The sequence below is a fragment of the Maylandia zebra genome, linkage group LG20, assembly GCF_041146795.1.
Source record: "Maylandia zebra isolate NMK-2024a linkage group LG20, Mzebra_GT3a, whole genome shotgun sequence".
Lineage (NCBI taxonomy): Eukaryota > Metazoa > Chordata > Actinopteri > Cichliformes > Cichlidae > Maylandia > Maylandia zebra.
Genome location: NC_135186.1, coordinates 17662780 through 17679374, shown reverse-complemented (window position 1 = coordinate 17679374; position 16595 = coordinate 17662780). Strand labels below are relative to the sequence as shown.

The 16595-nt window shown below is 41.3% G+C and overlaps 1 protein-coding gene across 2 annotated transcripts; it reads left to right on the top strand.

The window, feature by feature from the left end:
- The first annotated feature begins 9207 nt into the window (after positions 1-9207).
- LOC112432323 (kelch-like protein 10) lies at positions 9208-16500 on the top strand. Of its 2 annotated transcripts, none has more exons than XM_076878350.1 (5): positions 9208-9555; positions 11440-11926; positions 12925-13503; positions 15769-15918; positions 16153-16500. In XM_076878350.1, exons 2-5 carry the CDS (start codon positions 11510-11512, stop codon positions 16450-16452), a joined length of 1446 nt encoding a protein of 481 aa, XP_076734465.1. In that variant the 5' UTR covers positions 9208-9555; positions 11440-11509; the 3' UTR covers positions 16453-16500. The 2 variants fall into 2 exon arrangements, with proteins under 2 accessions (XP_076734465.1, XP_024656641.1); XM_024800873.2 differs by lacking the exon at positions 9208-9555 and adding an exon at positions 9586-10505.
- The last annotated feature ends 95 nt before the right edge of the window (positions 16501-16595 follow it).

The window sequence follows — 16595 nt, the reverse complement described above, 5'->3', positions numbered from 1 at the left end:
AAAATATAAAATAAGAATAAGAATTAAAAGTGCTAAGTAGATAGATATATACATGATATATACATGAGTGCAGGTGGTGATCAGTGCTAAACATGGAATGATGCAGTGAACACAGCGTAGGGTCATGTGTTAGTGGTGGGAACAGTCATACGGTTATTGTTCATGTGTCCGACAGCAGAGGGGAAGAAACTGTTCTTATGGCGAGAGGTTCTGGTGCGAATGGACCGGAGCCTCCTGCCTGAGGGGAGCAGGTCAAACAGACTGTGTCCAGGGTGAGAAGGGTCAGCTGAGATCCGAGCTGCACGCCCCAAATCAGGGTGGCAAATAAGTATTTGGTCACCTCAAACATGGAAAATCTCTGGCTCTCACAGACCTGTAACGTCTTCTGTAAGACGCTTTTCTGTCCCCCACTCGTTACCTGTATGAATGGCACCTGTTTGAACTCATCATCTGTATAAAAGACACCTGTCCACAGCCTCAAACAGTCAGACTCCAAACTCCGCCATGGCCAAGACCAAAGAGCTCTCGGAGGACACCAGGAAAAGTATTGTAGACCTGCACCAGACTGGGAAGAGTGAATCTACAATAGGCAAGCAGCTTGGTGTGAAAAAATCAACTGTGGGAGCAATCACCAGAAAATGGAAGACATACAAGACCACTGATAATCTCCCTCGATCTGGGGCTCCACGCAAGATCTCATCCCGTGGGGTCAAAATGATCATGAGAACGGTGAGCAAAGATCCCAGAACCACACGGGGGGACCTGGTGAATGACCTGCAGAGAGCTGGGACCAAAGTAACAAAGGTCACCATCAGTAACACACTAAAACGGCAGGGAATCAAATCCCGCAGTGCCAGACGTGTTCCGCTGCTGAAGCCAGTGCATGTCCAGGCCCGTCTGAAGTTTGCCAGAGAGCACATGGATGATACAGCAGAGGATTGGGAGAATGTCATGTGGTCAGATGAAACCAAAGTAGAACTTTTTGGTATAAACTCAACTCGTCGTGTTTGGAGGAAGAAGAATACTGAGTTGCATCCCAAGAACACCATACCTACTGTGAAGCATGGGGGTGGAAACATCATGCTATGGGGCTGTTTTTCTGCCAAGGGGACAGGACGACTGATCCGTGTTAAGGACAGAATGAATGGGGCCATGTATCGTGAGATTTTGAGCCATAACCTCCTTCCATCAGTGAGAACTTTGAAGATGAAACGAGGCTGGGTCTTCCAACATGACAATGATCCAAAACACACCGCCCGGGCAACAAAGGAGTGGCTCCGTAAGAAGCATTTGAAAGTCCTGGAGTGGCCTAGCCAGTCTCCAGACCTCAACCCCATAGAAAATCTGTGGCGGGAGTTGAAAGTCCGTGTTGCTCGGCGACAGCCCCAAAACATCACTGCTCTCGAGAAGATCTGCATGGAGGAATGGGCCAAAATACCAGCTACTGTGTGTGCAAACCTGGTAAAGACCTATAGTAAACGTTTGACCTCTGTTATTGCCAACAAAGGTTATGTTACAAAGTATTGGGTTGTATTTTTGTTATTGACCAAATACTTATTTTCCACCCTGATTTACGAATAAATTCTTTACAAATCCTACCATGTGGATTCATGGATTTTTTTTTTCACATTCTGTCTCTCACAGTTGAGGTGTACCTCTGGTGCAAATTACTGACCTCTGTCATCATTTTAGGTGGGGGAACTTGCACAATCGGTGGCTGACTAAATACTTTTTTACCCCACTGTATCTTTAACGCACTGGCATGACTTGCAGTTTTAGTGCATTTCCTTTCTTCCACTCCACCCAACAATGCTGCAGCTCAACTTCCCTAAAAACTCTTAAGTTTCATACAAACAAAAATCACTTCTCCTTTTTCTCATGTCTTAAGGACCGTTTAATTCATGCACACCCATTATGATTTATTATTAATCTTTTATCAATGCAATGCATACATAACTCTTTTTATTTGATTCTGTGCTTTAACAGACACAACAATTCCTTATTTCCATCCCCCCCCCTCATTCCATTTGTGACGAACATGCTGGAGATTCTCACACTGTTCTGACATAGCACTGTCGATCCCACCTGCAAGGGCCAAAGTCTCTCCTGCTAGTGTACTCTGTACCACTCTCCTGATCCGTTTCGACTGACAACATATGGGCAAAAACTTTCCACCTTCTCCCATCAACATGATAAAATATCCACCTTGTGTGCCTCCATCTGAGAGGTTTTCCATCAAGAAATGACTAAACACCACTAATTTGACGGATTTGCTTTCACCCAAGAACTGAAACCTGGGATCAATAGGAATAGGCTGTAGGTTCTTTATGTACGTATCTTGTTGTACTTGTATTTCATTCTGAAGAGAATAAACCTCCATCCCGATGTAGTTAAAGGGTTAGGGTTAGGGGTTAGATGTGTCAATTATCCAATGACACATCTGCTTACCTGTATCTTTGGCTCGTTTCTCCTCCTCTTCTTTTCTCATTTTTAAAAATTGAGCACCTAATGGCTTTGAACTTTTCTTGTCCATCTTCCATTGGTTTTAATTTTGCACTCCAGTATGAAAACCCATCCCCCAACTCAGGGATCACCACAACATAACCTAATAGACCTACACCTTAGTTCACAGATTAACTTTGCCTAAGGTGTATTTCTGGGATTTCACACAACCCAGGATTCAAATTATGAATACATAATTTACAACATTATGAATGAAATGTGCTCTATTTGGAAGCAGCCGCCCCCCTCCCCTTTCGACGGCTTGTGTGTGAGACTTTAAATCATCAGACTGTAAATTATAAATTTTCAATTGTTATTGCTCCCTTTACCCCGAGTCCTAAAGCGTATATTTATTTTCTTACTGTTCTTATATTTATTGTTGTTTACTTGCACTGCTGTAACTGGAGCCTCGTCGTACTGGACTGTATGTAGCGGAGATGACAATAAAGTTTACTTTGACTTCAGCAGCAAGTAGGCGCACTGAGGGCTCTCGCGCTCACTTTTTGCATATAGAATTTTGAAAAAACATTGGTGCAAATTATAAGTCTGTATTATAATGTCTGGTGTTTTCGTGTTTGTTGTTTTGTTTTTATTTTGCAAGTTGGTTATTAGATGCTGCTCCAGCCAGCCAGAGAATCCCCCGCCGCCCCGCCCTCTCCTCTCTGCGCCGCAAGCAGCAGGCGCACCTCGCAAACAGAGGGCGCCCTTGCTCTCAGCAAATGGGCGATAGAAAACCGATCGGTGCCTGTACCATTCCCAATATGCGCTGGCTGACGTCGGGGCAGCATGACTACGAGCAATTTTTTTTTTTTTGCCGATGTCCGTGATGCCGCCCCCCACCACGATGCCGCCCCGGGCAACTGCCCGTATCGCCCATATCAAAAACTGCTACTGTACATGACATGCAAGTACCCCGTCACCTTACAAAGATCATCTAGCCAGTAGAAGACAGCTGGATCGACTTTTGACACTGTGCCCCCCAGCTTCTGCACGGTGTATTTCACCTTGGTGTACCAGAATAATGAAGCATCTGCCAGGCCATAAACACATTTATTCAACTTCCATATAGTTCCTTTGCTCTGTGCTTCTTCAGGTGGTCGGATGTACATGTCTCAGGTTAAATCTTTACGTTGTAGAAAAGCTGCTTTAATGTCCATAGAGTTCGGTTTCCATTGATTTTGACATATGACTGCTATGACCATCTTCAGGGACTCGGAAGAACATGTTGGTGAGTCTTTGGAAAGTTCTTGAGTGTTTATTTCTTCAAAGCCTCTTGCAACCAGTCTAGCTTGGGTACAATGCCCCCTGGTGTTTCCTTGAGTGTGCACACACACCTTGTTGATAGAAATTTCTGACTTTTATCTTTCTCCACTTCAAACACATTTTTTCTTTTCCAGTTGTCAGTTGTCAGTTCAGTTTGTTTGGCTTGCGAGAAGATATCTTCCTTTACCACTAATATTTCATCTCTGTTTTTGTCTGTGCATGACTTGGCATCTTCAGACCGTGTCACTTGAAGGTTGTTTACTTGCTCCACATCAATGGAACCCATGGATCCAGCAATTTCCTCTGACCTACTGTATTCCACGTTGTACCACTTTCTGTTTTTCCCAGTGGCTTTTCCTGCTCGACTAATTATTTCCAGTCACTTTCAGTTCAAGCTGCTTAGCATGATCTCACATTTGCCAATTTCTCTATCTCTTTCCCCTCTGTTGTGTGTGTTTGTCCCACATATTGCATACTCTGCTTTTGTCCTCAAATCAGGTAGGAAGTGTCTGTGTGGTTGAGCTGGTCTGGTCTGTCTAGACTTCCACTAGATAGATCAGGCTGCACCCACCTGTGAAACAGGTGGAGGGTCACCAGGACATGCAGAACTTTTGCCTTCTTAGTAGAAAGGGCCACTGCCAGAGGCGGAGGGCAGTGAGGCATCCAACCCCCATCTCATCAATAGGGGGGCATGATCTGAAATAACAATAGATTGATAATTGCAAGTTTCAATAAGTGGAAGAGGACATTTATCAGTGACAAATGAATTTATCCAATAGAACATTTTGTGGACAGGAATATAGTCGGAGCATGCCCTGGATGAGTATCCTTATTAGAGCTTCTTTCTAGGTTAGAGAGCACACAGCTTGTACCTCCAGCTAAAATGAGATTGTGTGTTGTCATATCCAGAATTCACGAGAATTAATAGACAATTAAGGTTTCATCATCCCATTTGGGGGCGTAAATGTTGGCTTAAATCAGTTCATAAAGTTGGCCAACCACAGTAATGACCCATAGGGACCCATAGGATCAGATAAAATGGTTGATACGGGAAATGGGACGTTTTTACCAATAAGGATGGCCACCCCTCTGTCTTAGTGTTAAAGTTGGAATGGACTATTTGGCCAACCGAACCAGTCTTCAATCTATATCGGTCTGCTATACAAAGGTGAGTCCCCTGTGGAAAAGACATATCAGATTTTTTCAGTTGTGTAAGCACCTTTTTGTGCTTAACAGGGTGATTCATAGACTTAATGATCCAACTTACAAAGTTGGCTGCATAACCCGTAAGCTTCGCCTGTATATTGACAGCAGCCATAGAGTTATCTAATCAAAGAGCAACAGTATGAATGTGTGTGTGTGTGATAGCCACTAATGTCTAATCACATTTATGTGAATTAACTTATATTTAAGCTATTTTATTTTAAATGTAAGTGATATTTTCTTTTGAAAATCCTCTAAATTAACTAGTTTTAACTATAGACCTGGTAACTAGTCTGGGATATTTGTAGCTGATGCTCCATTTTTGTACCAGTAGGTGGCAGTGTGAGACCATGGTTTGGCCTGTTGTTAGTAGTCAGAAGCATGCTCAGCACTGTTTTCTCATAATGTTACATGTACTCCCTGCCGTATCATTTCTTTCCTGCTTGCAGGCTAGTATTGTACCAGAAATAGAAAATAAAAGCAGTCACACCCGATATATTGCATAGATTTAATTGTAATACTTATTACTTGTTATTCTGTTTTCTTTTTATTCTGTTTCTTCGTTACTCTGTTTCTTTCGCTGCACGTAATTTTCGTTCCACCTCATGTAAACATGTGATGCGAATGACAATAAAGAATCCATGAATTCTTTTGGACCTAATACTGATCTTTGAGGTATGTCACAAGCAAGATCCATCAATTTAGATTCCTACTCATTTATTTGTACATATTGTTGCTTATTCACTACATAGCTTTTTATCAGTCCAAAACCACTCCCCTAAACCCATACTTTCCATTTTTTTTATTAGAATTTCATGATTGACAGTATCGAATAGGGCTGCCACAAACGTTTATTTTGATAGTCGACTAGTCACCCGATTATTTTTGCGATTAGTCCACTAATCAGATCATGCAACACAGAGCTTACTGCACCAGCATGCATCTGCTCTAATATAACTATCATTAGCTTACAGCTTTAAGTGTATGTGCTAACTAAAAAATAAAGACAAGATGATAGTTTATTAAATTTTAATTAAATTTGCAGATTGTTTTGGTGAAGTTTAATAAACTCAGCCGTCTGCTCCTTGCTATCTAAAATATAACAGGGCACCGGAGTATATTCTCGAGCATCTCACACTTCTGATGATCAGTTGTCTGCTTGACGTTTATTCAGCTGTGTAAAAACCAATGACTGTATAAACTATAACTTTAATCTCAGCCAAACCGATTTACTCAGGAACAAATAAAATACTGAAAAAACCCAAACAATAACATTTTTAAGTTATCTAAGTGACTTATATATCATGTTTAACCTGAGTAGCGAAAGACGGCGGTGGGTTTGAAAACGATTTGCCAGGAGTCCGGTGTTCTCACGGCTCTAGTGAGCCTTGAACCCCAGCTAGCTATCGAGCTAGTGGGTAACAGACGTCTCCGAAAATGTCGGGGCGCTTTTGAAAATATGTGGTGTCTTGATAAACTGAGCAGATATTTGAAGTTTACACAGCTACATTCTCTCCTGAAATATGTTAAACATTTATTTTGTGACCCAGAAAGAATAATAAGAGTAATATTAAAACTAACTAGCTGCTGCCATTTTTGGAAACTGAGCAGGGCCGCGCTATGAATTCTGGGACACTGCTTCTTCTTCTTCGGGGTTTAACGGCAGCTGGCATCGTTGTACATGCAGTGCTGCCATCTTCTGTTTCAGTCCGTTATTACACTCTCAAATCCTACTACTTATTCCTGCGTCTTTTGGGATCTTACAAAGCTTCAAACGACGCGTCGACTATTAAATTAGTCTTCGACGATTTTGATAGTTGACGTAATCGTGACTAGTCGACTAATCGTGGCAGCCCTAGTATCGAACAGTTTTTTTAATTTAAAAAAAAACTCCAAGTGTGTACTTCTTATTATGTAGGCCAGGGGTGTCCAAACTTTTTGCAAAGAGGGCCAAATTTTATAAAGTGAAGACGCCTGGGGGCCAATGGTTCCTTTTGACTTTTTTTTTCATAACAAAGTTACATGAAAATATAATGAAGAACAATTTTAATAGTCACAATTACCCGTTATTTTTAAAATAGAAATGTACCTAAATAAAAGACACTCAGGCAAGCATTTACAACTCTAAAGACACAATTCTGCCTTTCATTTATATCTGGAGAGTCAGACAACATTGAACAAACTGTATAGAATACCCTAAATTTCCATGAGTTTGCAATATCTTTGCCTAATGAACATTTAAACAGGCGTTATAAGTAATGAAAAGTGTTCTGTTATCAATAAAGTTTTTTTTAAAGTGAATTTCGCCCTTTGACTTTTACAAGACCTTTCAGGAAGCCAAAGTTTTTCACATACTGGAAGATTGCACAACTGGAAGTTCACTTGCTGCAAGAAATAAACACATTTGTAAATTTACACAATATTTACACAACACACTCAACTATGAATTAAGAGCATAACATCAACAGTTAAAACCAAATCTAAGATAAGATAAGATAAGATAAGATAGAACTTTATTAATCCCTCGGGTGGGTTCCTCTGGGAAATTCGACTTCCAAAAAAAAAAAAAGCACAGCAACGACCGAAGTTACAGTTACAGAATTGTTATATATATATATATATACACACACACACACACACACACACACACACACACACATATATAAATACAGAAACAATATAAATAAAATATACAAAGGGGATAAATAGAATAAATAGGAATAAAAAATAAAAATACAAGTGAATTGCACATTTCAAGTATTGAGTCTATTGCACTGTTGACTATTTACAAAAAGTATTGCACAAGGTATTGTACAGTGAGGTGAAGAGGCACTACAGCTTAGTTGTTCCCCCCTCCTTTGTCCTCCTGTTTCCCCTCCCTCTCCCCTCCAGAGAGGAGTTAAACAGTCTGATGGCGTGTGGGACAAAGGAGTTTTTAAGTCTGTTAGTTCTTGTCTTGGGGAGAAGCAACCTGTCACTGAACAGACTCTTCTGATTGTTTATGGCCATGTGCAGAGGATGCCCAGCATTGTTCATAATGTCCAGCAGTTTCTTTAATGTCCTTTTCTCTGCCACTGTCACCAGAGTGTCCAGCTTCATGCCGACCACAGAGCTAGCCTTCCTGATCAGTTTCTCCAGCCTGGATGAGTCTTAAGAGTTTAACAAAATACGTTTCCTTTTGTGTATTGCATTAGCATGCTTTATGCTTTTTACTGTTGAGAAACACATGAGTAATGCAGGGATGTCACTCCTGGAGGCCTGCTCTTCATTTGATTCAACTGTGCTAAACCAGAAAGAACTAAAACATGCATAGCAGCTCTCCAGTACAGAATTTGGGCATCCCTGGACTAATGAGAGGGGTGATACTGAGATCTAGATTTTAGTAAAGCAATTAGGTGTGCTTTGAGGGCAGTGGTTGAGATGCATAAAATATCACGCAAGTGGGAGTCACTCATCCTTGATCTCAATCGGTTCTTGTTTAAGTTCATGACAGAGAATGTTTGCTCACACAAATATGTGGAACCAAATTGACCCTGTGTACGAGAAAATGCTAAATTCCTGGTTTGAGACCGGATGTGGGGTTGTACATTTCCGGTAGCTTGACTTTGCGGTCAATCGCTACTGCAAAGATATACTCCAAAATCATGTCCAAAACTCAAAAACGGAAAGATCGCGTTAAGTTACAAAGAGCAGAAGGTGGGAACACTCACCGCTGTTGTGTCATAAAAAATCTAATGATCAATTTTTTACGTTTAAAGAGTTTAGATCGATCAGTTGTTTACATCACTCAACACAAGCAGAACTGCATTACTGCATGCAGAAGACACATCGTCCACATTCAGAAGCACATCTCTGTATAGTGACTGGTCTCGTGATTTAAACAGGCAGATGTTCAGCATTCAAACTACAGGTGAAGAATAGTCAAACCAGATGTTTCCCCCATTATGTCGAGATCAGCTAGTCAAGTACACACCTACACAGTAGGGCTGCACGATTAATCATTAGAAAATCACAATCTCGATTCATATTTATGTGCGATCTCATTTCCAAATGACAACGATTTAAAAAAAAAAGAAAAAGAAAAAAAAAGACGACGACGATTGTACCGCATTTTGATCCGGGACGTAATCTGCATGAAAACAAGCGCTCACTCTTTCTGCTCAACAAATGACAAGGGCGGAGCCTTATACCACGTGATACAGAAGCTGCGCCGTGGGATGCTAAAATTAGCAGGGGAAAAACAACGGAGAGCACGTCAGGGATGACGAGAAAGTGACAGGAGAAAATCCGCCCCGGTCAACCACCCAAACATCAATAACGGGAACCTTATACAGCACTTCCCTATACACGCTGAACTTCCGCAGGCACAAAGAAATTACGGAGGCTATCACTTATCACCTGACCAAAGATATGGCTCCCATCAACACTGTGCAAAACGAGGGATTTAGGAAAATGATCAACACCCTAGACAAACGCTGTCCCGCAACTATTTTTCTATTGTTGCACTACCTGCTCTATACACGCAGTGTCGAGCAATGGTGGAGACGGAATTTCAAGCAGTACAACATTTTGCGGCAACAACAAAACGTGAGACATTTGTTGTTTTTATGTTTATTTATTGTTTTTATGTTCAGTCTCAACTGTTACGAAGTTGATGTGCAGTTAATAAGTGTAATAAATATTTATACTGGAAAAGAGAATCGTGATCTCAATTCTAAGCCAAAAAATCGTGATTCTCATTTTATGCAAAATCGTGCAGCCCTACTGCAGACGATCTCCTCCGTGACGTCTCTCCTGTACAGTGCAGAATCGCTGCATCGATTGCTAGCAGGGTGACTCTGAAGTGCACTACTGGATGTCCACGAAACGTTTTGCAGCGTCAAAAAATAAAATTGGCTACTTGATTTCACCTATCGCTGGTTATTTTTAGAACATAACACCCGCTGTAAACGAGGGACAGCTGAGAAATATAACATTTGAATCCCTTTTCTCTTTTGCCCTGAGGTGCAGGGAAAAATATTAACAAATCGATGAACATCATTTACAGATATATTGGGTAAATGCCCAAGACATCTATAGAAATGTAAATCGCTGCTTGATTCATTCATTTGCTTAACTTGTTTTGGACCGTAAACCAGGCGCGAATAGGACACCGGAAACAAAGCTCCCCAAAGGCGTTTCCGCACCGGAAGTAGCATATGCTAACGTGCACACAGTCAATTAACGGAATGATGCACTATGATTTTCAAATATAAACAGAGTAGTGACACTTTCCAGGCAGCATAAGTTAACGTAATCAGTAATTTAGACAAAGTACCTCACAAACTGTAGGCGGCTCTCTAAAGGAAAACACTAAACAGGAGATTTTTTAGAAGTTTAAACATCTTGAGTAACATCTGAATAATGACCAGCGCCCGTAGTACCGTCTTTAGGGAGCTTTTTCTGGATGGACAGGTTTGTGACTCTGTGATCCGAGCTGGAGATGTTGAGTTTAAAATTCACAGGATCATCCTCTGTAACTGCAGTGCATACTTCAGGTGAGCAGGCCTGTGTTGTTTGGCTGTGGTTTGGTTCTGCATTTATCCTACTTCAAAGTTTTCATGTAACACAGTGCAGCAGGTATTGGGAGGTTTCAATGTTACACTGTACTTTTTGATCACTAGAAATGTTCTGGAGCAATTTTTAGGGGGGAAAAAAAAATCAGTCCTGTATTTTTATTTAGTTATTTATTTTGGGAGGTTTGTTGGGATACATATATAGTGTAGGTTTGTGTTTGACTCCACAATGAGCCGTTAAGAGGTAGTTTGAAAGATTACAGACGCTATAAACTGGCTTTCTGATTATATTTCATCAGCACGACAACAGCAGCAGCAGTTCTAATAAATTTGTGCACAAACTGGCCTGCACCAAAAGGACCACATCAGTGGTGATATTAGCTGTGCCTTCACCAGTTTAGCTGAAATTGTATGTCTAAATAGGCAGGTAATCAATTTAGGGCCAGACTGAGAGGTGGCCAATGATATGCCATTTCTGTTGCAGTGGGACATGTCCGCTCTTTCCAATTCTGTCTAGTCAGTAAATTTGATAATGTGAAATTCAGTTATTATATTTGCAGCTATTTAATGCCTGCTGTCCCCTGTCGCTCTAACCCTGTTACTGTATAGGAATATTTGCTACAATGCCTAGACAACTCTATATCTTTCTGTCTGTCTAAACATAGCAGCAATGCTGAATGTTTTTCTGCACATGTCTGAATAGATGACCTTAAATAGGAGATTGCCCATTTGAAATCAAGTCATTTTAGATTTTTGTTACTTTAATTTCATATCTCTTTGATCACAGCTTGCTCAAGTAAGCATGCAGCTGAAAAATTATACAAATGCTATTTAACTATGAGCTGCACGACATCAGGTACTTTTTAAGTTCCATGACAGAGAGACAATGTGAAAATGCTGATCTGAATCTGCACAGGGATCTCTTCTGCTACAAACCACTACCATCAAACAAGGTCTACAACTTCCCCACTGTGTCTCCAAAAGCAATGAGCCTCATTTTGGAATATGCCTATACCCAATCTGTTGTGGTGACGGAGGACAATGTACTGGAGCTGTTGGCGGAAGCAGACCACTTTATCGTGACTGGCATCATTCAAGCCTGCTGCGACTTCCTGGAGAGGAAGCTTTGTGTAAATAACTGCGTCAGTATCTACAATCTGGCACACTTACACAACTGTCCTGACCTCAGGGGAAAGGCCTTTCTCTACATCCTCCATCACTTTGAAGAGGTTGGTGCACTCTCCTTGGAGTTCCTTCAGCTCTCTGTGCAGCAACTATCAGATCTTATCGAGAATGATGAGCTCAATGTGAAGCAGGAGAGCACTGTGTTTGAGGCCATTCTCAGATGGATCAACTATTCCCCTGTGGAACGTGGGTGTGACATGCCCGCACTGCTCAAGCAGGTAACTGAAAATGGGATATCAATTTAATTGCTCCTCTAAGTGCATTTATTTTGTTTATTACTCAGTGAGGGGCTGTTGAATGAATGGTACAGTTTGAAAGTATAGAAAGCAACTTCCGCTGTAGCAATTTGAATTGGGAATAAAAAATAAAACATAAGCTTGATGCCTGATGCAAAAAAAAAAGAAGTTTGATTGTACACTATTGTGTTTACAGAGTTGGGTGTCCAGGCCGCCCACCTGCTCGCCCATCAGCCTTTTATGGCTGACGTGTAAAAAGCTAAAATTGCAATGGCAGAATTACTCAAACTTAAGGCTTGGTAATAGAGTTAATGTAGGGGAATCATTCTTCTTCATTCTTAATCACATTGGGGGGTGGGGTGGGGGGGGGGGGGTGTTTCTAATTCACTTGGGAGTGTGCATCAGAAGGTGCTCATCATTTAGTCCTTAATAAATTGTAAAAGTATTATTTACACTTGCGTCCAGATAAAACTGGCCGTTGATTTGTAGTTTCAGAAGTGCATTATTGATAATGTGTCTGAACTGCACTTTAGCTTTTCTGACAGAAAAGTTGACTATGCCCATAGTGTTCTGCCAGAACTTACTGACTGGACCTTAGGCATTTACAACAGGACAAACCCTCATTGTGGGACCTGTTTCTACAGCAGGAGGTTACTCAGTGCTCAGATAATGGCATTGAAACTTGACTGTGGCACCACTGCTTGTTTGGAGGTAATGCCATGACCTGCCTTTGTTGTTTGGCAGGTGATGCTGTGGCTCTTTACAGGTAATGTTAGGGTCTTTAAGGGCAATGCCACAGCTGATTGGAGGCAATGCCAGGAGCTACCATAGCTATCTGGGTGATTCCATGACATTTTGATTATAGGGATAGTGCTATACTTCACTAATGGGTGGTGGCATGGTGGCTACATCCAACTCTTATATACAGTCTAATGTTGTATTTCTTGCCTTTTTCCCTTATGATTCTTGTTTTCATCCAGGTCCGCCTACTATTAATACCCACTGAGTACTTGGTTGGCACTGTGAGCAGAAATGATGTGGTGAGTAGTAGTCCGGCATGCATGGATATGGTAACCACTGCCATGAAGATGCTAAATGAGTCCATTGTGGAGAGACCTATACCCCAAACACGCCTGCCGTCTGAAGTCTTATTGGCCGTTGGTGGTCCTTTACCAAGTAACAAGATTGAGATGTACAATGTCCGAGCTGACTACTGGGTGCCGCTGAGCTTGACACCGTATCGGGGATTCTACGGTTATGCTTACCTCAATGGATGTGTCTATTGCATCGGAGGTTTTGATTTCACAAGCTTTTCAAGTCATGTGAGAAGGTTCAGCCTCACCAGCCAAACCTGGACAGAGGTGGGGCCGATGCATGAAGAGCGGGGCTTTCTCAGTGTGGCCACACTGAATGGCTGCATATATGCTATGGGCGGGTGCCAATACCAAAAGACACTGAAAAATGCAGAACGATATGAGCCTGACACCAACCAGTGGACTATGATTGCATCGATGCACAAGCCCAGGGCAGAAGCTGGTGCTGCAACACTACACGGCAAGGTAAGTGGAATTGAGGTAGTGGAAGATCTCTGCCATGTTGGTTTTGTGGAGAAAGTGGTGGACAAAGTTAACTGGTAATGCTAACAACCTTGGTTAACAAGCTGCGTCAATAAAATGTACAGTCAAATAATTCCATTAGAAATGCACCAAAAGATGCCAATGCCTTAATCTGTCAGTAATAATAGATTAATAATAATGGATTGGATTTATATAGCGCTTTTCAAGGCACCCAAAGCACTTTACAATTCCACTATTCATTCACTCTCACATTCACACACTGGTGGAGGCAGCTACAGTTGTAGCCACAGCTGCCCTGGGGCAGACTGACAGAAGCGAGGCTGCCATATCGCGCCATCGGCCCCTCTGGCCATCACCAGTAGGTGGTAGGGTAAAATGTCTTGCCCAAGGACACAACGATCAGGACAGAGAGCCCAGGGATCAAACCAGCGACCTTCCGGTTACAGATACGCTTCCCAACCCCCCTGAGCCAAGGTCGCCCCACAAACGGGGTGACCTTGGCTCAGGGGGGTTGGGAAGTACACTTCCCAAAGCAGTCACAAACCCAAATTTTAGCCAGGACGCTATCCATATGGATTAGGTTTTTTTTGGTCTTTTGTGTCTGGCTGTAAAAATGATTTTTAAGGCTATGTAGTTGGATTTACAACATATGGGGATTTATTATCTTTTGGAGCCAGCCAACCAACGCATTTATGCACTGGAACATGAGCCCACAGTAAAATATTACTTTTCTGTGAGCTTCTGTGCAAAAAAACATTTTTTTAATAGTCTTATAAAGCTGGCCAATGGGAGTAATTTTTAAAAAGTGAATATTTTTTTTTAGATTTATGTCATGAGTATTGAGAAAGACATTCTTTCCTTGGTTGGTACTTTTTTTCTTGCAAACTTATAACAATCCTGCAAAGGATTGTTTTGGGGTTTTTTTTGGTTCGGTTGGGATCTTTTTGTTAATTTAATCTCAGTAAATATATGTTTTTTTTTTTAAAAGAATATTATGGCTTGGCAATTTCTTTATTCCTGTTTTATTTGTTTTGCTTAACATGGCACTGATTTGCAAATGTACTTTTCAGCTTGAGGGCTTAATCATCACTGGACCTTTCTGTGGAAAATATGAATAGTTTATGAATTGTATCAGTTTTATAATATTTTATTTTTAAGCTAAATATTTCTATTACCATTAATCCAACAGCTCAGGGAGAAGGTTATGGTTACTTCACCCTCACATCGTGAAAAATAGCAATTTTATAATTTCTGCATCCATATTTTTTAAGTCTGCAAAATACAGAAAATAAATGCAGCAAACCTCTGCTAAAACTAAATGTTTTAGGATAACACCATCATTTTTAGATTTTTACTACTATTATGCAAAGTAGCTACACAGAAATCTGATGAAAACATTTTTAGTTTTTCACAAGCGCATGGCACAACATCGAAGAGCCACCTCCACGGGACAAGACTCAGCAGTCCATCTGCATCTAAAGGACAAAGGTCACTCTTTCGAGGATGCCAATGTTCACATTATGGACAGGGAGGACAGATTGTTTGAAAGAGGAGTGAAAGAAGCCATTTATGACCACTGTGAGCGACCATCTTTGAACAGAGGCGGTGGCTTACGACACCAGCTGTCTGCCATCTATAATCCAGTTTTGAGTTCCCTTCCCAGACGTCTTAACGCCCACTCACATCCTGGGCCATCTGATCTCAGGAATTCGCTTGATAAGGTGGGGCCAGGTTTCACAATGAGCTCACCTGAAACCCTGGCTGATTGTGACCCACACCCTCTTTCACACCTTGGCTCATGTAATTAGGTAGAGGATCATCAGGGGGTCCTTTGTCCCTCTTGGGGGGAAACTCCCACAGGGCTTAAATCTGGGACTCTCCACCACTTGACTCTTAGATCTGAAGAAGCTTCTCGGATGAGAGGTGAAAAGTCTTCAAGCAACTTAAAGAAGTCCAGATGCTTTTCTTTCCAAGCTCCTTAGAATACGATGACCTGGATGACTGAGAACCTTCACAGACATTTTTAGTGTTTGTAAGTTTTTTCTGGAAGCTGAAACATTTAATTCTAGTAAGGCAAGGCAAGGCAAATTTATTTGTATAGCACAATTCAACAACAAGGTGATTCAAAGTGCTTTACAGAGACATTAGAAACAAAAACAGATAAAAGGCATGATTTAAAATTGATTAAAACAAGCAAGCAAACAAACTAACTAGTAATTTTGACTTAAACTTGATTTTAATTTCTAGGTGTACATTTGTGGTGGTCTTACTGAAGATGAACCTCTGTCATGTGCTGAGTCCTACAACCCTGACACCAACCAGTGGACACTGATCACACCCATGGAAACCGGGAGGACTGGGGGAGCCGTGGTCGCCTACAATAACGAAATCTTTGTAGTAAGAAGAGCTTAAAACATACTCTTATTACGGACAGAAATTCAAACATGGAATGTTTACTGTACCTGTATTTGGGAGTCTGTATTATTTTCCAAGTACCATGTACTGGGTTATTGGAATGTGATTTCTATAATTACCCTAGAATCAGATATTTTGGAATCTGGAGACCTATTTACTTTTTTACAACAGAACATTTTTACGTTACAGACTGTAACAAGTCCTTTGTCTGCACAGGTTGGTGGCTTTAACGGTATCACTCAGTTGCGTAGTGTCATCGCATATGACCCAAGAACAAGACGCTGGCGCAACGTTGCTCCCATGTTACACCCTCGTCAAAACTTCGGCATTGCAGTGCTGGAGGACCAGCTGTATGTGGTTGGAGGTTACCACAATGGCGGCTTATTCTGCAATCTGGAGTGCTATGATGAAAAGACCAACAGGTGGTACATTGTCAGCGACAAAGGGATGACCCAAGGTGCTGTCAGTTGTTGCGTTCTGAAGCGACACCCCGATCTGACTGCTTATCTTCCATAATTATTTCACATAAAGAAATAAAGAAATACATTTTTCATCAATAAAAAACTGGCTGTTTCTCTGCTTAAGATCCTGAGGTCTGACATCCCAGTGAAAAAGTCTCTTTTAGCTGAACAGAGAACTTGAACTTTCTTTTCAACATG